The sequence below is a fragment of the Megalopta genalis genome, chromosome 17 (genome assembly GCF_051020955.1).
Source record: "Megalopta genalis isolate 19385.01 chromosome 17, iyMegGena1_principal, whole genome shotgun sequence".
NCBI classification, from domain to species: domain Eukaryota; kingdom Metazoa; phylum Arthropoda; class Insecta; order Hymenoptera; family Halictidae; genus Megalopta; species Megalopta genalis.
Window position 1 is genome coordinate 3,103,869 of NC_135029.1, and position 24,549 is coordinate 3,128,417.

Sequence of the window (24,549 nt, forward strand, 5' to 3'; positions counted from 1 at the left end):
TTACAAAGTACAGAACTGAAATTACTGTAAAAAAGAGTGTGTAATATACAAAGACAAAATAAATGTTCATTTGCATCTGTATCGAAAGATTTGAGACAGCACTGCGTATAGAGCACTGCGCGTAGTATGAACAATTCTTCTGTAAACCTGAGAGTTTCTTAAGAAGATCTAATATAAACAGTGCAGAATAACAACGAGAAAAGCCCGCTTGATTTCTTCGATCGTTACATTTAACTGCACTCATATCCACTGGCAACGAGTCAAATTAAACTATCTTCTAAAGGATACTATTATAAGACGATAATTTTTTACGTTTCCGTGAGCTCCGATAGCTTTTTAAACGATCTAATCGATACGAACCTTAAGAAATAGATTTAGTTAGATTATTCGGATAATTACAAGTTGTTTGTTGTAAGAAGGGAACCGAAAAATACAATAGTCTGCATTTTGTTAGATGTTATCATTAGAAAGAAATTGAATGACATGTGGTATTCAGAAATTTCAGATCAGAATTATGCATCTGTGAGCATGCACTATTTTAGTGTGCAATTGCGCTTATCCCTTTGTGAGATACAAGTCTCCGACGTGTGTAAAAGAAGCATTGTAATATTTAGCGAAAGTGTAGTTAATTTGTGTAGCATTTCAGTATCAGTGAATGAAGGAGACATTTATTTGGATTATGCGAAATGAATATTTCGATAATAGTGTTAGTTTGATATTCTCTATATGTGTGTGCCGTATTCCCCCTATACCCTAACCGTTTGAGATTGTTAACATTACCATAGTTTGGAGAGGCCACGGTTCTACAGGGTTATTCATTGAAAGATCAATAGCGATTTGAATGTTTACAAAAATCTTTTCAATTTCCTGAAAGAATAGAGCTTCGAAAATGCTTTCTTAAAACGTCCTTCTTAAACTCAATAATATCGATAAAGTTCTAGGGGTTCGACAAAGACGATGCACAATAAACAAGGTGCTAAAATATTGCTATAGTCGCTACCGCAATTACGTTAGGATAATCTTTAGTTCTATTTGCGTAGCCCGTAAAAGTTTAAAATAGGGCGAGAAAATCAATGTTCGATCTTGCAAAAATGCTGCAATCTAATGACAAACAAAAGTACATGGAAAAGTACGGTAAGAAGAGAAGTTTGGTAATTTCGTGGAAGAAAAATTAACGAAACTGACCTAAACCATTGCATTCTAATTATTATTAAGGGTATTTAAAGGGTATTTAAATTATTATTTAATTTAAATTAAAATATTCCCTCAGGAAGCCTTGTGTAACAGATCATCAATGAAACCAGTCGTCAAAATATATTTCGATTGGCTGGTATTGTCATTTTTCAATCATACTTGCAAATAACTTGACGAGTAAATTTTGGAAAATAACAGAGCTAGTACACCTGCGATAATCATCTACACCAATGCAACTTAAAACAACGTTGACACTTCTAACGTGTTTTCGTCGAAAGTATTTCATTAATGATAAACGTGAATATATTTCGTAAAGACCGGTAATTTTTTCGAGCGACACAACTTTTAGAACGTAACGTATACAAACAACAATATCCATCATTCCGAAGTATCAATTTTGGTTACGTATACAAATAACACAAATGCGAATTAAAAAAGAATATAGAGAAATAAAATAATATATAAAGAAATAATAATATATAAAGAAATAATAATATATAATAAAATAATAATATATAATAAAATAATAATATATAATAAAATAATAATATATGTGGTTGTATTTTTAAATTTAGGATCGCGAACATGAAGTGTAATAGTAGAGGCTATGCGTCTGTCAAAACACCAAAAACTTGAATGTAAAAGTATGGATTGAAATAAAATTATAGTTACAGGTACAAATGACGCAAATATTTTTCTCTCGATAATGAATATTTCTTTGGCCACTGCTATAAGACGATTAACCTTGAAATATGACAAAGAATTGGAAAAATTATGTACACAAGTCTTCCTTTTTAACACGATCTCCACACAATTGTATATTTAGATATGATTGATATATATCTGTGATGAGTTTAATAAAAAATACATTGACAGGAAACGCGATAATGTCACGATTCTGATGTATGGGTGTAATCGGTGCAATTATAACTATAAAAGTGGGGGGGGGGGGGGGGGGGGGTATACGTATAATCGAAAATATGTATAATATATTCACGAGAGAGTCTGAGTGTATTCTACAAGAACCTACATTTTCATTAATTCGGACTGAATAAACACGTAGAGTAGTAATTTTCAGGAAAATTATAACTCTACTTCTATTAGGTCAGACTGCTAGATGATCAAAGATTTGTTTGAGCAGTGCAATTAACTGAAATCTGCAATTACGTGCACAAATGCGAAAATAAACCAGAGTTAGGTAAAAAGTAACCAGACTGATGATTAACGATCGTAATCTCCTTAATTATTAGATCGAATTTATAATAATTTATAATAACCAACGAGTTACAACCGTTGATCATTAATCAGGTTACTTTTTGTCCAATTATTATAAATGAGTTATAATGAATTAACGAGTTGTAATCGTTAATAATTAAACAGATTACTTTTTGCCCAGGTATGAGATAAACTAATGACAGTGTAATTAATGTAATTATTACAATGAAAATTTGAAATGGTTTTGAAGTTTTAGTCCAAACTACTTAGTGAATTTATATATATATTTATAATATTTGTTAATCGCTGTTACAAATTATTTCTGTACACACGTTAATCTTTCCAACGGTATTTTATACAATAATTTGGTGTTGGATATGTTGAAAGCGTCGTGTTTCTAAAAATTCATCCTCCACAGAGGTTGCGATTCTGCTCAAGAGGATAATAGTGTAGTTATAGGAAGCCAATGAGTGTTATTTAACTGCTACAATGGTGGAGACAATTATCATTGTATTCCATTGTTTCTGACACAAAATTGTGTTGGAAGAAATTCACATGCAAGTCTCTATGTGGGTACTAAATTTACCGTAATCAATGACAAAAAGCAGGTGTGAAGCAAGTCCTTAGTAATTGCATTAATAGAACGATAAATATGATGGAATTATGTATGTTTGAGTGAGAATAAGTAAACACAACAGATGAGAAATCTTTAATGCATTGAACATCAATCGGTCAATAGTTTTCGATGGCACTGAACCTAAATGAGAACATGAAGAAGATGTATTAAAGTCGAACGTAGAACGAGTCGAATGAAACAAATGACAAATTTCTTGTTATTAATTACCTAAGACAGGGCTCGGAATTATCGGCTTGCAACATCCCAGATCACGAGGCATGTCGCGTGCTGATAATTCCGAGCCCCGATCTAAGAAATAACACAGACTTAGAATCTCTTTTATTATCTCTTGATGATCTCTAGATATATTAATATTATATTTACCCACTGCAGTACACATATCATTTATAATAGTATTCAATTGCAGAGCATAAATCTTTCTGATGTTCAATGGACATAATTGTTGCTATGATGAAACGTGTATGGTAGACAATTTCAAATTGTTATTGACGAATTCTGTGCGCTTACTTCTTGAATTCGCAGAAGCAAAAGAACTCCAACTATTCAACCTTTGATTTTAATGGATATTTTTAACACAACGATGTACTGAATCCTAACGTATATAGTCAATAATCTATAAAACACGAACAATTAAAGTTATATATTTATGAGAAGCGATGTAAACGCAAGATACGCAATAAATTATGATTAACGTGGAATTTAACGATAATACTTATTTCTGAGCAACGGTAAAAACGCAAATATGAAACAAAAAATTATAGCAATGCATGAAATTGATATGTTTTGCTATAGATGTGTAATAAATTATATAGATAGCGTACATCACTTACATTGATCGTGAACACCGATTTAATAAAAAATTTAGGATATATTAACATAGATCGTGGGATGTATACGTTGAATATATTTTATAATAATGGAACACAAGTATTCAATATGTATAAATCAAACTGCTTGTAGCTAAACGAGTGTTTATTAAATGTTCGTGAAGCTTGTTTTTCCACAATGATCTGTGATTAAAAAATATGTCGAGAGACCGACAATTAAACATCTTTAATATCAGCTTACATGTACAGCGTTTCTCCTAGGTACATAACATGAATTGTTCGTGTTTTTAAAATGTATGTATAATAATTAGACCGTGGATTTTTGATGCAAAATAAAATTTTCCTAAATCAACTGCGTGAAACAGAAATGAGATAAAACTTAATTTTTCCTTTTAATAATTTTAATAAGTCATTAACACGTTCCGTGCCGAGCTTTTTTTACTCGAATCTTCACACTTTGATATTTTACTAAAACTTGATGTATTACGTGCAATTATTAATTCTCGTACACATAACAACGTAACAAAAACTTATCAACGCCCATTCTTGCGGTGGAAATTGATTCTTCGGTTCTAAATTTCTTGTAAACAATTTGTTCAGTTCACTAAGTAAACATGCAAGCGTGTACCATCGATGGTACACGTGGCACGGAACGTGTTAACCCTTTGCGATCGAAGCTGTTCGAATTCGAAATCCAAAACATGATTTCTGATCTACAGTAGTTCTATTTTATATAATTTATTGCGACTTATGCACACGAAGTTGAGCCTGTTGACAAGTACAATGCAATTTTAATAGTTTCTTTTCAAGTAGAAACGAGTCCGATGCTCTTAGAATGATTTTGAAAAATGGTACACCAATTTTTAGTGGCGCCTCAGAGTCGCCATTCGAGTGCAAAGGGTTAAAGCTGTGCCCGATTGTTTAACACGTTCCGTGCCGAGCTTTTTTTACTCGAATCTTCACACTTTGATATTTTACTAAAACTTGATGTATTACGTGCAATTATTAATTCTCGTACACATAACAACGTAACAAAAACTTATCAATGCCCATTCTTGCGGTGGAAATTGATTCTTCGGTTCTAAATTTCTTGTAAACAATTTGTTCAGTTCACTAAGTAAACATGCAAGCGTATACCATCGATGGTACACGTGGCACGGAACGTGTTAACCCTTTGCGATCGAAGCTGTTCGAATTCGAAATCCAAAACATGATTTCTGATCTACAGTAGTTCTATTTTATATAATTTATTGCGACTTATGCACACGAAGTTGAGCCTGTTGACAAGTACAATGCAATTTTAATAGTTTCTTTTCAAGTAGAAACGAGTCCGATGCTCTTAGAATGATTTTGAAAAATGGTACACCAATTTTTAGTGGCGCCTCAGAGTCGCCATTCGAGTGCAAAGGGTTAAAGCTGTGCCCGATTGTTTAACACGTTCCGTGCCGAGCTTTTTTTACTCGAATCTTCACACTTTGATATTTTACTAAAACTTGATGTATTACGTGCAATTATTAATTCTCGTACACATAACAACGTAACAAAAACTTATCAATGCCCATTCTTGCGGTGGAAATTGATTCTTCGGTTCTAAATTTCTTGTAAACAATTTGTTCAGTTCACTAAGTAAACATGCAAGCGTGTACCATGGATGGTACACGTGGCACGGAACGTGTTAACGATGCAACAATATTCTTAAATATTTCCAGTATCTTCGCAATGTTCGACTTCGCCTATTCACTTTTGTCATAAATGCACAAAATCCGCGGTCTAATAACAATTCTTGTCTTTAGGAGTCTGTGTACTTCCATTTCATGAGATCTCGCTAAATTCGACCTGAGGACAATCGAAGTTCATCCTTTGACAACTGAATGGAAATGATAGGGATCTCGAGATAGGAACGAGAGCACAATAGCTGAACAGGCACAGAAACATTACTAGAATGCATACATGTGTGCTGTTAAGTTGTGTGCTGGTTATTTTTTTAAATGTTTCCTCGATATGTGGTACTAAATTGAAAGATCTTTACTTGCCTAAGATTATAAACGGTAGTTCTGTGTATATATTCCCTGTCAGGTTCACCGTGTTATTAGTATCAATTGTACCTCGTTGTATACGTCAGGCAACAAAATATTGTTAAATTGCTCAAAATATGGAACGATGACAGTCTTTTGGTTAAGAATATTCAAATACCGGTAGACTTGTTTCATTTGGAAAGACCACGTTCTGCTTGGCCAACAAAAGTATAGTTTCATAGTAACGTCAACAGAAGTAGCGGAAATCGATTTCTTCTGAATCGCTGGCACAGAAGTGACCCTGACTGCTCCAAATTTTTACAGTTGAATACGATGGCGTGCGTGTATGTGTGTATGTGTGTTCAGGTACGCGAAATAAATAACTGTAGCTCAACAATTTGGGAGCTCGGTTTTTTATTTCGAGTTTTATTATTATCAGAATGACACGAACGAGAAATTTCATTTCGTCGACAAAACACATAGCTTCCTCTACACAATTACTGCACAATAATGCTCTTAATAGTTATTTCATTTCGTTATACCAAACTTATAGAAGTGAAAAATGGAAAATTTGAACGACTTCTTTGCTGCAATTTGCAAACTTTTTCGTTTCATAACAATGCAAATACGTGGGAATGAGATATGACAAATAGGGACCGAATGATACTGTTATTTTGTGTAAATAGTTGTGTAAATTCGTCGAACTTTGAACTTTTAAATTATTCATTGTCGGTTTTATGGCAATTTTATACATCCGCCAGTGGAGTCATATGAATCAAATCATGGTGACCATGTAAATAAATACGTGAAAGTAATCACGTTCTTAAAAAAAAAAAGAATGAAAAGAATATCAGATAGTTATATTAATCAGATAGTTATATTATACTTCTCGTAATAAAGTAAAGTTTTAATAACTAAAAATACATTATATTTTTAAAAAAATAAGCGTATTATAATTATAACGAAATTCCATTATTTATTTATAAATTTCTATCGACGTATCGAACATCAAAGTATTTTTATAGCGTTGATGTGTGCACATCAACAATATTCTAAGATCCTGAGTCTAAGAAACTATAATTTACTGACCTCCTTATGGTTTCATAGAAGACTATTACAATCTATTATTAATAAAGTGATCGAAAATCAAACAAATTTGAATATTTTGCTGCTCGGTGTTGTTAAAAAAGAACAAGTCTGCAATGTATGAAATACGGAATAAAAATGTCTCATAGTTTAAAACTAAACCCACCTAATTGGTCAAAATGACTGCACATTTTTTATTTTGAAGTTGTTGAAATTGCAAGAACTTTTTCATAGGAAATGATTGCACAAATTTCTTGATACAGGCGTACATTAAAATGAAAATTGCGAGAAGTCTAAAAATAAATGCAGTGTTCCCATCGTTATGAAGTACAAATTAATTTTGATTTCAAGCAACATGTTATGATGTATTATATGTTGAATCAGAAAGCTTGAAATCCTCTTTAATGAGCTTCTGAACGATTTCTTTTGCATTTCGTAATAAACAGCTTCAAATTGAATAACAAGAAACGATTTTGTTACTGATCCTTATCGCGAACATTTTTACTCGGAATAACTGTTATTTCCGGTCCCTAATTAATATAAATAAGATTTACAATGGAGGAATATGATGAACAACATATTGGACTAGAAAGCTTGAAATCTTTCAATCGTGTACGAAATTGAATAAAAAAACACGGGATTTTGTTGCTGGTCCCTGAGGCACCATTAAAAATTGTTACAATCACGTTCCAAAATAATTTTTACGTTTTCATCTATATTTCAAGAAAACTGTTAAACTCCAGACTCAATTTTACGAGCATAATGTGCACTTAGTTATACAGCATGGAAATACCGTAAGTCAGATAAACTATTTCGCGTTTAGAGTTAAAACGGAGTGCAGAGGGTTAATTAATTAAAAGTGGCGCGAAGAAGAACAGTTGATGTTGTCACGAAAATTTGTCAAATAACCGTTATTTTTGATCCCTGGAATTATTATGTTCAATGCATTAACGATGAATCATCTGTTCAAGGAACAAACCGCAATATGTGTCGCGATAAAAACGATTGATTCGTCGTTGAATGTTGCAGCTTAAGTTTCGTAAAATCGAATCACTCGTTGCCAGTGTTCGAGAAGTGGCGAGCGATGCAGAGAGAGAGAACCGAGAGAGACAGAGACAGAGTGAGAGAAAAAGAGAGAGAGACAGAGAGAGAGAGAGAGAGAGAGAGAGAGAGAGAGAGAGAGAAAACAAAACCGATATAATCTCGTTTAGATTGTATAGATTGAAAGTAACAACAATTAGAGTAGAGTTAAGTATACATAATGAAAAATCTAAGGGTTGGAGGGCGGACCTTGATCTTAGTCACAGCCTCCCGCACTATGTGGTTGTTAAGGCGCTTACGTCTCCCTTCCTCTTCAACTTCAACCGAGCCGAGAAAGTGGAGCCTGAAAACGGTGGTTGGCTTCATAGAGCCACTGATTGGGGCTAGCTTCGGTTGAAGGCCCGCAGTCTGTGACTCGGACTGGCCCCCACCGGACGCGTTCCCTATAAGTTCTTCGCTCGAGTCGCATTCATCTTCCTCGAGGCTTCCTTGCGAGGCAATGCTGCATCGACCGAAACCATGCTGCCCCCCATAGTTTAACTGCGTAGCTTGCATACCCGTAGCCAGTGGCCCCTCCTTCCGTAACGTAAACAGACAAATGCGCTTGCTATAGTCAGGGCAAAAGATTTTGGCCGGTCAAGGTCGCTTCCCCTTCTACTCCCCCGTCTCCTGATGCGCACACAGTCTCGAATACGCGGAGTATACTATTTTTGCTGTTTACAGATGCATTGATAATTATTTGATACCGTCTAATTGCTCGATTCGAACACGGTGACTCCCATAAGTATATGTACCCTTTCTAAATCGGTAGGAGGCATCGAAACCGGTTACTGTTGGGTGAGCAATTGCTGTGACTTCGATTCGTTTTCGGGCATAATTAACTTTATATTTATCGAATAAAATATATTAAACTTTTTTATTATTATTTTGTTCATTTGCGAATGAAAAAATTTAATACGTCTTATTTGATTGATATAAAGTCAATTAAGTCAGAAGACGAGACAAAGGCACAGTGATCGATAACCGGCTCAACTACCTAAATTTTCTTAAAATTGCGTTAAATGATCTGAATTTTTTTTAGATAAAATATATTTTAAAAATGTTAATGACTGAAATATTTTCGTTTAATTCTGCTGTTACTTGGTATGGCAAAAAAATAAAAAGATCCTCGTTTTGCAACCTTTCTATCTGAGCCAATAACATTCCAAGTAATAGAAAAATTAAACAAAAATATTTTAGTCATTGTCTATTAAAGTAGTCCCTGTATCATCTAAAGAATTCAAGTAATTTACTCTAATTTTAAAAAAGTTATACCGTTCTAAAAGGGACACGAATACTTATGGGACTCATCTAAAATCTCTACGTAGAAGCCGGTGTAAATTATTTACCTCAGCTCTACAAGATGATCAACGTTGATCCCGAAGAGAATTAGGTTTTAAAATTTTATAAAAGGAAGTCGGTACGCAAGAATTTATACAAGGTCAATCTATTTAAATGGTTTTGCCATTTCACAGACCTAGATACGGACTAAAAATTCCTTTATTTTCTTTTGCTTTGTTAATTAGGAATGCTGTAAATAGTGAAATATTTTTTAACCACGGGAAAATATTGTCCAATATTGTTTTTTCCGTACATGTATCTATAAACAACAAAGATATTCACGTTTCATTTTAATTTATGTGCCCTATCCTCTTTAGTATTATTCCTAAGTATTTGCCCCTTTGCCGAAGCAACGTTTGTTCTCTCCACGCTTAATATTTTAGAGTTTCACGATTCATAAAAGAATATGTATATATATTATTTTACAATGATTTAACGACATCTCTGGAGTACGATCTGTGTTCAGTTCTGATATGTTAGGTTCATCGAATCTTTGTAAAATAATATTTCGTTGGTTCACGGATTGTAATACACATATTTTTGATCGATCTGTCTCGCACTTTGGTGAAAGAAATATAATGAGTTGTACAAGGCAAACTAAACTGTTGTTATTAGAATCTATATGCAATAATCTCCAGCAATTCTTAGTCTCCTTAAGTTAAACGTTAAGAGAATAAATATATGTATATCCATACCATAAAAACTGATTCCTATGATCTTTGTATCAGCACTTATCTATCATTTATAAATCGCACCACTATTATTCATTATACCATAGAACTAATCGACAAGTATAAAAGAGAAAAGAATAGTGAGAGGATACAAGATGGTAGCAACCTAAAATGGAATCTTATCAACTACTCTCTGCATCATGTTGTCAGTTCCCAAGCAGACACCCGAAATCTCTGCAAACAAGTTGCGCACAGCTCTAACGATACACTCGCGCAACTGTTGCCAACCCGATATTAGTTGCTTGCAAACGTCAAATCGGATTTACAAAATACCGTAGAAAGCGTATAACGTAGAATTGCTGTGACAAAGGCACTTATTAAGAAAATGTAACAATTCCGTCGCGCTCTCCATGAAAATAGAATTCTCCGCCAAAGGAGCGACGACTCTGAGGCACCATTAAAAATGGTTACAATCACGTTCCAAAATAATTTTTACGTTTTCATCTATATTTCAAGAAAACTGTTAAACTCCAGACTCAATTTTACGGGCATAATGTGCACTCAGTTATACAGCATGGAAATACCGTAAGTCAGATAAACTATTTCGCGTTTAGAGCTAAAACGGAGTGCAGAGGGTTAATTAATTAGAAGTGGTGCGAAGAAGAACAGTTGATGTTTGCTGTGCCTAGGTAGATCCTAGAACTACACTATATTTCTTTCATTCGGAAAATTCCATACTATACGATGCACAGTCAGCACATCGTTTTTTACCACCTCCTAAGCGACACGGAGTAGGATGCTCGGTAGTATGGTGAGGGAAAGTTGCCGGATGGCCTTGAACGGCCGATATCTTTTGCTCTGACTATAGTCACATTACCACGCACCACCGATACCACGGGCAAACGCGGAATACGCTTTCTCTACGGTGCTCTTATCATCGGCACAAATTCAATATTTTCGTCTAACGTAATCGACGGCAAACGGCACTATCTCGTGCATCACTACGTCCATTCAAAGGTAACACCTTTCTCATTATCTCTGTGAGGAGCTACTAAGTGAAATAATAAGGTCATACACGATCGGTATTATATTTCGTGTTGGTTTTTATATTCGACCAGTGTGTCGTTGACGTGTCGTTCGTGACGTTCTCTTTTTTTTTCTTTTTTTTCTTTTTTTCTTGCATGCTAACCGGTAGATACTGACTCGTCCGAGGTTACGGGTCTCGTTGGTGTTTATGAGAAGCGTTCGAACTACCGATCCGTAACAGAAGCTGGTACTGTATCATGCTCTTCGCGAGTATCCCACGTTCGTCGATGTCAAGGACGGTAATGCGGAGTTATACAAATCGACAGGTTCTCAGGGAACATTGAACATCCAACATTGCAGCGCTGCTTTGCGAGATAGGGTGTCTCTAAAGACTAAACACAGGACTATGTATAGCTAATCTTCTTCCATTTAGTTAGTTCTACAACGTAATGTTTTCGTATCTGATCGATTCGAGATCCGTTCACTTTACAGCATCTCGCGACAATAAAAACGAGATCAAAATTTTAAATATCAAATTTTATATCCAATTGGCCAGTGAATTTTCTATTCAATAATCAAAGCTTGCATCGCCGAACGCTAACCGAAATCTCATTGTTGAATTCTTCGTTTAATTCTTCAGGGGCTATCGTTGAAATTTTAAATCATCTATCGCCACATTTCTTACGCTAACTATAATCGAATATATTAAAATACTCTTAACGTTGCTGGCGTTTATTCAGATTTTACGATTCAATTCATAATGCAATTATTTTCACATAAAAATCACGGTTGCGCGGAGCTTCTAATTCCATATTTTGGATGTCGATTCTGGTTATTCTTTTTTATTCGATCCGATTTATTTACAAAAATAATAACATCACGTTTGCAATTCGTTCGATGCCGTACAGTAATGAATCGAAACGATCATTCTCGAAGGCGAACTGAAATTTCTGTATGAAATTTTGCATCTTTATTCACGCTCCAGTTAACAAAATCACGTGAAACTAACGAATCTATGAACACAAATGTTTTCGCTCGTTCTATATGACATATAGTACACGAATTGTTTATAATACACGATCGTGCAGTAGAAGATATAGTGCTGCGAACAATCTACGAAGCAAAGAAGGATAGACAACTATACACAAGAGAATAGTCGCAAAGGAGCCGAATAAAGATAGTTGTGATCACATTTTTCTCATTTGTACATTCTAACAGTCACTGATACCCCATTCCAGAGCGCTCGATTCTTTATTCAACAATAAATAAATGTTACCCGTTTGCTCTAGTTCTCATACTACGAAACTCACGATCACGTTTATCTTCGTTATACACATTTTCGAAATTGATCAAAAATAGCAAGAGCAGTACAGTTTGTTATAGAAGTTTCGATATCATTGATGCGAAGCCAACGATGAACTCAAGAAAAGTTTTCTTCTTTTGTTGGCTGTTGTTTGCCCGTTCGCACGTTATTTGTGTCGGAATTTTGAATTGTTGATAAATTAAACGCGTTATCAAGCTTTCCACTATTTTATCCAGCTCCTATTCTCGGACTAACTAACACAGAAAGACATCAAACCCACATAATGATATGTGTTCGGTGGTCAAGTGGTGGTGGTAATAGCACGAGGAAGGGGTGGCTATATAGAAAAACATTCAGACTTCTTTACGGAGAGTCGTCAAATTCGAACAAATATCTAACTTTGCCGCGATTAACCGAAATATCATAGTAATCGAATATTTTCTAACGTGTCCCTATGTCTTTCTAGAAATAAACTTTCAGCCATAGCGAGGCACTTGCAGCAACAGACCGACTGAGTAATTTCTATATTTTTAGAAGAAACGGAAGGTTAAAACTTTCAAATGAAACGAAGGAAAAAAGAAGTACAGTAAAACTTAATTCGAAAAGAATATGAAACATTTTGTGTTCATGTTACCTTGTCTTTGCAGTGAAATATTACAATACAATTACACTGTGCTCCAGTATTTAAACAAACTTTTCTCTAACGTTTACGTAAACGTGTTAGAAGTATTTCCTGGCGTTACTAATATTTTTCTGTTCGAAAACATTTGAGGACGCAAAATACAATCTACACGGCTATCATAATCCTCTTATTTCACGTATTCTGTATCTCTTCATTTTCTACCATCCCCCTTCTTAAATTTATACGTTTAAAAGCTTTTCTTCTCTTCGTTCAATTATACAAATTACCCGATCAGCCTGTTATAATGAACAGACTGCGGATTTTATGGATTTATGAGCAAAGTGTGATTATTTTAGATTTTAATAAGCGTGCGATCAACTTCGGCTTATTAAAGCTGTTAAGAATTTCAATAAATTTTTATTTAACGCCTGTTTGCTGCGACCAAGGTAGAGAATTTTTATTTTGCATAAACATCCGCAGTCCAATAATGAACAATATAGTCTGTACAGCCCTTTTCGGTTATCATACCTTCAAGTTATCATACCGAATATTTTCTTGAGGAACTTAACAAAGGATAATATACGAAATTTGTTTCAATCATTTTCCACTGTTATTATTTATCACGTTCTACGGACTCATTTATTTTGGCATGTCGTTAAGATATTTAGCTCGAAGGTTCATCAATATTTCAAGAATTAATAAACAATAGTTCAAGACTTGCGATAGGTATCCACAGTAGAGAGGCTGACGTTGTGTGAAAATATGTATACAGAAGGGAAAGTTAACAGTACTAATTAATCAGAAGCGAAGTCTTCGGGCAAGGCGTGTGCGTAGAGAAAGCACGGTCGAGTGCTAGATAGTTAATATCCTTTTCGTGTCGAATAATAGAAACTGTACGGAACATGTACGTTTATGCGAATACGAAGCACATATTATTCAAGAAATCACTCGCATTAGAAGTTAATGCCTTTATACACCAGTTCAAGCTTTATCGTTTATACTTTCTCGCTCTTATGCCCTCGAGTCAACAATCTTTGAAATTTCATAATCATTTCCTCTGCATTGTCGGCAACTTTCTATTTCATTCAATGTTATTCTCCAGACCGTTTTAGACTTCGTTTGGTAAAACTTGCGTAAACGTTACATCATCGATTATAACAAACGTCCGTTTAACCTTTTTCATAAAATCTACACCTTTCTAACGCGTTCTACCAACTAAACGCGGATATTGCCTTTCTCCCTTTATTGCAGCTGCATAAGAACAGTGTTGAATCAATTCTAATAGTTATCTGAATCGTCTCTGAAAGCATACATTCACCGAACTCGGTTCAGTGCACATCGTTTTCTACTCTATTTTTCGTAGCAAAACACAAGCTTTGGATATGTCTCGCCTAATTCTATCGAAAAAAAACTCTCAGGTTTAGTCGAAGTGATAAATTTGCTTGGTATTATTGGATTCGTTAAGATTCGATGAACGAACAATTAAAAATTGGTTATAATATAGTCATGACATTGCACGTCAAAAAGTTGCAGTCCACTATGCATGCAGGAGCGCGTCAATGCACTATACTATTTACGTATCTAGTCGTTGCATATGAGATGTTGTTCCAGAAGCATCTTTGGTTAACGTTAAAACCAAAAAAAAATGCCGAAAAATTCATTATGCTAATTCTTTATTGCGAAAATCGCAAAAGAATCGCGAAAATCATGCACAGAGCGTACTGCTTTTTCTTTACGTTTACGACAAGTCGAACTGTGCGCGAACGGTAAAACGTAAGTATGCGGTTCTCCTTAACATTTAAAGATTGCGCGAGGTTCATCTTTTTATCGTAGATTCCGGTTTCGGTGATTCAACATTTTATATGCATCAACCCTGACATGAACGAAAATTATGTACATCATTATAGTACGATCACAGAAAACGAGAATGCTCACCAAGTGTAATCACATCAACTTGTTTCCGGAGAAACTTTTGTGTAACGCATTTAAGTCAATCTTCAGCAACTACATATAGTACATAGCCAATACGATGGAACAATAGCAATGAAAGTATCGGGATAAGCAATAAAGTTGATCAGACGTCTACGTGAGAAAGTGATTGGAATTTGTGAATTTTGTTACAAGTGTGTACTGAAGAACTACGTTTCCAGACACGAAAGTGTGATTCCACTCGAATGAATGTGCAGTAGATCGTTAAAATTTTGAAAAGAAATGTGTGTCAGGTGAAGGGGGGATTTGTAAATTAAAGAACAAAATGGCTCCCCGTATTTTCTTCAGAATTGCATTGTTTCGAATGAAAATTGGAGAATCGAAAAATTGATATTACAAGATGTCATAGAATTTTATGATTCTACCAGAATAAAAATAATAAAGTTTCGTAATCTTGTGTGTTATCCGAACAGTTAAATAGTATAGTGCGTAACAATTTTCACATTCTTGTATCGAAAGAAAGTAGAGATTATAGAAATATTCATCTGAGATTACCCTTTGGCACAACGTATGTAAACGGTATTTAAACCGAGTTCATACGTACATATATGTGTACGTAGGCAATTAACGAGTGAAACTATCAGTATCCAACAGTTACAAAAATATGAAGAACCATTTTAATTTAATTGTTACATGATTCATTAATGAGAAAACAATATACCACGCATACAAACTAATGTTTTCGTTGTTGACTAAATATTATATCAATGTACGTTTCAAATGAAGCTTTGTTTTCAAGAAAATATGTACCATATTCTAATACGCAACTCAGTCTAGAATATTTTATGATATCCTAAACCAAAAAAACTGATCTACGTTATCAAAACCGTGAGTAAGGGTCTATATTAATAGTAACTATTTATCCTTGTCATTAGATAATTGCACTATTTTTATCTGATTATTTTACTACATTAATGTTAAGATATACAAAACGACTTTGAGCATGAGATGAAATTATTTGAAAATATGTAGCATGATCGTCATTAGCCCTCGTTCAAAGGAACACCAAAATTCATTCACAGAAAGTTCAGAATGACGCGATAATGATTTAAGTGATTCAAAATAAATGTTCTAAAATGATAAAAACACAAGATTTAGAAGAATATTTTTTAATATTTTTTACATTCTGATAAGACAAGTACTAAAAGCTGTTACATTATTTGTAAACCTAAATGGAGGTAAATGAACAAATGCATACAATATTTTGTTAAAAAATACAAGATAATTGTAAAAATTATTGGTGGTTGGATATGTGTATGTTTATTATACATGCAATCGAAAGTGTGAAGAAGCTAGAAGAATGTTTTTTCATTCGATAGTTACAGAGACAGATCGCAGTCGATGAGCCATTGATTTTGAGAACATTTTCATATTGTATATTTTATTATTTCTGTCAATACCTATTATTTATGAAGCCATTTCATATTTAACCTTTACCATTTTCGTAAATAGTGGATTAATGGAAACGTATTGTAATAGCTGTGATAGCGGAGGTGATAAGACGGCTGGATTTTAATCTCTGTTGATTCAATTCTCGGAAGATTAACACTTTATTTATTTGTTTTAATCGATTTTAGGACGTGTGTCGCCCGTCACATTGTACATTGCAATAAAATTGTATTGAATTGAGAAAAATGATTAATTAGAAAAGGTAATATATGCAGAACTAAAGAAAAATATTTAACGACTATTACGAAATTAAAAATAAAAATAAATTTATCAAAAGAAAAACACGTAAGAAAATATTAATCTTCGGAGATTTAAACTATGCTCTTGCAATACGTTTCTAATAATCCAGTATTCGTGGAAATAAAAAAAAATTAAATGTAAAATATCTTTATAAATAACGAGTACTGTCGAAAGCAGCAAAATATGAGACAGCTTCTTTTTGCTCTAGATTCGCCAGAAAAAGTTTTATCAAAATCGATGACCCCCAAAATTGAACCCAGTGACTGCAACCTCTCCTTATTAGTTTTCGAGAAAACCGAGTTTCAAAATTCATCGAGCACACGTCCATTATCATGTGCCGGGACTAGAAATGGTAAACCATGCACAAACATGTCAGCCAATTCGATATCGCACGTGTTTATAAGCTTCCAAACTCGATTTTCTTGAAAACCAAGCATTTTGCTTTTGCATATCGAATCATTTCATTTGTACCAAGCTTTCAGTTGTACACTGTATATTTACCCTTTTTCACTATTATAAAACTTGATAAATTCGTCAAAGCATTAAAGTTGTGAAAATATTAAAATTCGTATTTTAAAGGTGTTAAATAAATTGTTTCGTTTTTAGAGTTTTTATTGACAGCGTGATAATGATCATGTCACAAACAAATTCTTCTCACAATGTCTAAAAAAAAAAAGCTGGGCGAGGAAACCCCGGGAGCCTTTTCTTTTGCTTTAAATTTTGAACTAGGGATACTTATGTAACAAAGCTGAAAGCTAGATAAAAGGACCTATCTGAAGATCTATATATATAAGGACCTATCTGTTAAATGATTATTCGATAATAAGAGACGCTTTACTACAGAACAACACCCTTTTTCCATTTTCTACACCAATGGAACGATTATTTTCTTTCGCGACGATATTAGATGGATGCAGGCAAAATTTCTTAAGAATAAACTTTTTGAGGAAAGAGTTTTACTGAAAACAACAAATAGCTGTGAAGATTTCTTAAAATAAAATTCTTTGTCGCATATTATTTCAAGGATGAAAAGAGAGTTTTGCTTAAAGCAGATTGACGTAACAGTTTCGTAAAATCAAATATCATCGTTGCATATTATTTCGAGGATTATTTTTTTTATCACATTTGAAATAAAAGATAACGAAATGATTCATTATTTGAAATTGCTATTATTTTAGATGGATTAATATTACCGCTTTTTCAAGTGACAACACTGAATAAAACGGTTGAAAATAAATTATTTCAAATAGTTATTTATTATTCCTATTTCAAATAAAATTTGCCCAGGTCAGCATATTATTTATTACACAACAAAAGTTGCTTTGTTAATAATTTGCTAGCAAGAAATTGTAATGACATGGAAAAACTCTACTATTAATATTAAACAAATTCTATAAAAATATTTATATTGAATTAATTAAATTAAACACATTATATTGAACTAATACTAGTACAATTTAAGTATGTGATAGTACAGGAGAGAGACTGTCTTATCTGGAGGTTTATTTTTGTAATATCCTGATACCAAAACATTCTATTATGTAAAAATTTCATAAAGTTCTCTACTAGGTCAGCGTTAGGCTATCTATTTCTTATAAGTCAAAATAAGATTCCCTGTTTTTTCTAATTAGACGTATGCGATAAATACCGATAATCTGCTTCTTCTAGGTAATTATTGACGACGAAAAACGACGAACAAATTGTATGGGTAATTTAGTTTAACTTTAGTTTAATATTAAGTGACGTACGACAGAATATGTCGCGCATTTGGTTGAAATTATAAAGTGTTTTTATGTCGAAAAAAATATCACTCAGTTAGTGGTCAATAATAAGATGTATAGTATGTATCATCTAACATTTCAATAAAACGTTTTAATCGAATATTCTTGGAAACAAAGCTTCTTATAGATGAATTTGTTAACCTATTCTGTTTTAAACGTAGTGGTATATGAAAAAGTAAATGGCAACTTGAAGAGATAGATATGATTATTGTTGTGCGATAGAAATCTCCGAACGCTGAGTGTGAATGATGCCTGTCTAAACCGAAGCGGATAAGTTTGATCGTTTAAAGATGATTTTGATTGATTTTTTGGGAAATACCTACAGCATGAGGTTTGTGTGTATGTATGTGTTATAGAAATATCTACAAGGATAAGAATTATTACTAAGTTAAGAATTATTACTACAACACTGGAGTGTTGTCAAAGAGTTTTCAAAGATAATTGTCAACAGCAGTTAATCTCAATTGTCATTAAATGTTCTTGATAATCTTTGTATTATTATAAAAAATGTGGAGCATTCCAATGGAAATACTTAAAGTTTTCAACATTTCTTTGTATTTAGAATACATACGTTTAATACACAGTCATACTTTTCAATGTACTAATAAAAGAGATTCCATTTAACTGCTCCACTCTGCCCTGTAACTTCAATGTGTAGTTTTGTTACATAAAACTAGTTGATTACTGGACTAACAGATCACACCTACCATCCTACAATATTTAATAAGAAATCAGAATTGCCAAAGAAGCATGTTTCACTTCAAGCTTTCTTTTCTCTTTCTCATCAAATTAAACTAATTAAATACAGACAAAAGTGAAATGAAATTGACATGATAATGCGAACAGATTTCAATTAAACGTGGCAACCAAAACTGAGTGAAGAAAATAGGAGTAAAATAAAATCAGCTACCTTCCTATACAACGTTCCAATTGCACAGGGGGCCCCAAAAATGTCGCAAGCCCTTGAAAGGGGCGATTCCTAAAATGATTTGAAGTAACTTTTCCCTTAGCATAAATGTTCTTCGCGGTTACGTTAATGATCTATTAACGAAAAATATGGACCAATCAGAGGGCGAGTACAGCTGGCGCCTATTGGCACGATAGAGAACTCTGATTGATCCGTTTTTTGTTAATAACTCGATAAGGAAGCCATCGAGAACATTTTCGCTAAGAAAAAAGTTACTTCGAATTGTCTCAGAAATCGTCCCTTTTAAGGGCTTACAACATTTTTGTGACACCCTGTACTTTACATGTTGTACACAATTCCTATGATTATTTCTGTCATTTATATACTGTATTACTGTTCAAAATATTAGCATATTCTTTCTTTTCTACAGAACTAGTCTTTACTACTAGATAAATATTCTCCTACTATTGCGTTTAATTGAAAGACGTCCATAGAACTTTAAATTTTAACGAATGCATTTTCCTTAACAAAAAATTGAAGTCTACTAGCATACAGAAAAAGATATCAAATCATATGTACATGTAACAAATAAGTTGACAAATTATGAATAATAAAAATTGTTTGGTTTGCATATATTAACAGCTAGGAACCACTTTTGCTGCTAATAAATTATGAGAATAATCAAAGAAAAATATGACGGAAAATGAGAAAAATCCCTATCTGCTGAATAAAAATGGAAAATTTGTCAAGCATGGAATAGATTGTGCGAAGGTCCATGGTGTACTGAAATCTCTAAGCGTGGATCGTCTGTTTTTATTTTGCAAGTGCAACGGTATAAATGAAACAAGAAAGAGGAGATAGATGTGTGCGTCGTGAAGATCACAAGTTGTAAATATAATTTCTATTGTACGCACACAGAGCGCAAGTGAGTGCACAGAATGTTCGATTTAACATTGTCGATATTCCAATATATCTAAACGTGTAGATAATACGTGACCACAATAAACTACCGGTGGTTATCACATCATATTAAAATTAACTGTATTGATAATTCCACATCAAACTTCATGTACTTGTTCAATCTTTTGTAATTCTCTACTTTGATATTTATAGAATATTGTGAATAATAAGTTAATAAATAAATTGTTTTTAAATAAATCATTAAAAATATTTTACATGGAAATTACAACCTTTCACTTAAAATTTGAGCAGCGATCTAGCAAAACTGAAGCAAATGAATCAACGTAACATTAATTTATACATTTATCTAGCACATTTAGTAGACATTTTACAAACTATATACACGTAAACGTTACAAGTAATGATTCTTTTATTAGATTTTTGACGCACTAAAAATACACATTCTTCCGAACGCAGAAATGTAAATAAGAATAACGTTCGCATAAAGAGCATTTAACAATTGATTTATTTGTTTAAATTCTCGCTTAAGTCATAGAAATTTGAAACATTTAGTTGTGAAAAAATTGGTCAAATGCCTCTTCGATAAATCACACAAGCTTTAGATTTATATCTGTTTGCACAACCGAATCGTGTTATCATCTTCAAGATATCGTTCAAAAATATGAAGGATAATCGCACCTTCCTGGCTTTTGTTAATAATAACAGGAAGAAGAGGCTTATAGTATAGAATATTTACAATATGATGGCGAAGAATTTTGTAAACTAATTACGTTCCCGCACTTTACTCTATGGAAGATAAGAATGTTCGATCTAAGTGAAAGAAACATACATTTTCATTTAAACAAATAACACAATTATTAAGTGCACGCATTCGTGCATATATTACGATATCAAACTTTGTACACAGTTAAATTAAATTACCTGCATAATGTCTATTATTATTAGATAAATTATAGACATATTTATAAACCTACACATATATAAAATACATGTCACTATAAAAACATTTAATAACCATATGAACCGTATAAGTAATAAATCATTTTCTGAAGTATCGTTCGATATATCGATCGATAGTCTCTCATCAAAAGATAAAAAGCGGTGTACAAAATTCAAATTCCACGATTCAAAACTAATTCTCGATAAAGTAATTTCATTCTTCTGCAGTTTCTTCATATTTATAGAAACAAAAATAGTAAATAGTAAATGCTCTCGTCAAACGCAATTGTACAAATCAGCGTGTCAAAGAGTGTCACAATGTGTCAAAGATATTTCGATCCAAGTCTCGATAATTTCATGTGGAATAATCGGAATTAATGAGAATGTACAGTTATGAGATTTGTGGCGGGAAAGCGGATCCTGGGAGAATAGTGATCGAAGATGCACAGGATGCAAACACCAAGTAAGATATTATTAAGCGTACCTTTATCCTGGATACAGCTTCCTCCGCCTGGCACATACGGGTAGATTTAGTGGGTTCACCTTCGCACACGAGCTGCGTAGATCCGAGGTATCTCGCTCGAAACAGGACACCCTCGATCAAAACTGAAGGATCATCGAGGAGAGCTGAAATGGCCACGGAAATGCACCATTTAGTTTGGTCGGCATTATTTTTCTTGTCGATGCAACCGAATGCTGTTAGATAATCGATCGAAGAATTAAAAAGTCTAATTGACGACAGGGGAACAGAAATAGTAGCATTGTTCGCTAGTGATCCATCTTTTCGAACAATGTTGTTTTCCAATTTCATGTCCGTATCTTTAAAAGTTTCATAACATCTGTTCACTGGATAAGCATCTGGCAACATAGTTTCGTCACCGTTTACGTTGAATAGTTTACAACGTTCCATCTGCATTCGAATGAATACTTATTGTTGATTCGTTATTTCAGGATAATAATTTATATCCGTGTGCTCTTTTTTAAGTTCAATCACTATACGGTTTCACTTTGTCACTTTATCGGCGTTGTTTCTATAATTAAACAATTCATTTATGCAGTTGATCAATTATATGAAAATCGAATTTAATTCACTTCGTTGGTTCTGTTCCACACTGTCTATTCCAGCATTGTTCTCAAACTCCACTTATGCTTTGATAAACACAATTTTTTTTGTTAATTTTTGTCAAAAATTGTGTCAGCTATATTCGTTTGAAGAATATGACAACTGTGCCCACAGCAAAGCATGTAGCACTTATCATTGTCATCACAAAACGATTACTATTGTTACGGGAGAAACGTATCTACTACTCTCGGCTACTGATGCAGCTTTCAAGGTTCTATGTAAATGTCAGAGTTTATTCACGTACTTTCTTTGTTAGAAATTACTACAGCACAGTCTTCAATTAAAATAAAACAATACACAGGTCACTTTCATAATAAACGATGCTCAGTAATCCAGCTAATTTTGTAAAACTATGTTCGTTAGATACGACATTGGAGCTCATTTCAATAAGACTGATCAATACGTAAGTCTCAAGTGAGAAGTATATTGTCGACCATCGATGATAACGTCGAATACATCTTAGCGTGATGTTTGATTCTGTGTTGTTCGTATGTGACTGATTCTTTGCGCGTACCGTATAGATGTACACAAACTTTGTAGAGATACGGATTTGTGTTACACATTTGTGTATATTAAGATCGAGGATCGTCGCTGATTACGCTATCCAACAATGTTTCATATTTTTATCTTGCGTTTCGATAAACAATCAAGGATCTGAATTCATGTAGTGTAGTTGAATTTTCGAAATAAATTGGAAAGTATCCGACAAAATCGATGCGTTAAAGACGTCCCACTTTCTTTAAACGCTGTTTAAACATGTTCGAATGTTTATAATATGATACAAAATTATTCCGTTGAATTTGACAAAGTTACGGAATTGTTGTACATAAGAATCGTTTGTATAGCTTCTATAGTTAGAACAGAAAAATTCTTGAAGTTGAAAATTGGTTCTGCTTTTCCAAAATTGTGTTTCTCAGAAACTATGGATGATGGATAAGAATTGTCTACAGATTAGTGAAACGCAAAATTGGTGTTGGACAGATAGAAATTGGACACATAGAGAGAAATTTGTTAACATGTAACTATTTTTGTTAAACTAAACTGTGGATGTTTCGCGTTCGCGATATAAATAATTTTATAAAATACGATTTTTATTACGCTTATATAGTATACCTACCAAGTATATCCAACAGGAAAGCATTAAGTAAGAAAAAGAAAATTAATTATTTAAGTAATCAAATTTTATATTAAGTTGTATCCTCGTGTGAGACTATTCACGCGAGTCCATAGAATAAGTTGTATGATTTTGTATATATTCTTTATACAGGCTGACCCATTTAAAAATCTTCGAAATCGTTGATGATGCTACATAATGTTTCAAACAAAAGTTGAAAGGTTTTAGGGGGCACGTAATCTGTTATGAATAAGATTTTTCTAAGTGAACGCGTCGACGACATATGTGAAGGACAATTTGATTTTTTTCAATGGAATCATAAATTCTTCATGGAAATACTAAGGTATCTATTACGAAAAATCATTGGTTTAGAAGATATTTTAATTTTATTAATGCATGGGGTTAGCACTCACGTATCTAAAGTTGGTGTTCAAAAATACGACCTTCAGCATGAATGCAAAAATTTACTCGGTCTCTAAAAGATACTAAAATTAAAATATTTTCTAAACCAATGATTTGTCGTATTTTAATGAAAAGAACGACGAGCTTAATCGAATAGTACATTAAAAAATTTATGATTTCATTTTAAGAAATAAAGTTGACCTTCATATGTTCTTTACGCGTCCATCTAGAAAAATCTTACTCGTATCAGATTACGTGCCCCCTAAAACCATTCAGCTTTCATTTGAAACATTTTTTAGTATCATCAACGGTTTCGAAGAGATTTGATATGACGATTTATATAGGTCACTCTATATGAGATTGTCGCTAATGCGTGATAAATCTATCAATTCGTGTGTTTTAAAGATGAAGAAACATTTTGTCTATTACCTTCTTTGTTTCTGCTTTTTTTCTTCTCTTCTTTATCCTGTGAAACAGAATGATCGAATGTATTTACTGTATGTACAAAATGATTTTTAGTAATATTTACGTGCTTTTTGCAAATCACATGTCTCATACAACCTGTTAAAGCATCTTCATGCAGTGAATTTCGCATATCCAGCAATGTTAGTTAACAATCATTTGAAATAAATTTCATTTCTATTTCTAATTAAATTGAAACGAGACA

At 33.2% G+C, this 24,549-nt stretch overlaps 1 protein-coding gene across 9 annotated transcripts in view; it reads right to left on the minus strand.

Annotated features, from left to right (window-relative positions):
- LOC117222785 (uncharacterized) overlaps positions 1-24,549 on the minus strand; it is a 73,223-nt gene that overhangs the window by 17,705 nt on the left and 30,969 nt on the right. For 5 of the 9 annotated variants that reach the window (XM_076527200.1, XM_076527203.1, XM_076527199.1 and 2 more), the window contains 2 exons: positions 24,312-24,348; positions 21,728-21,870 (listed from right to left, as the gene is read on the minus strand). In XM_076527200.1, coding sequence (XP_076383315.1) covers positions 21,728-21,870; positions 24,312-24,348 — 180 coding nt within the window. Of the gene's footprint in view, positions 1-5,153; positions 8,592-21,727; positions 21,871-24,311; positions 24,349-24,549 lie in introns of those variants that run through there. The other 4 variants (XM_076527205.1, XM_076527202.1, XM_076527201.1 and 1 more) reach the window with 2 other exon arrangements.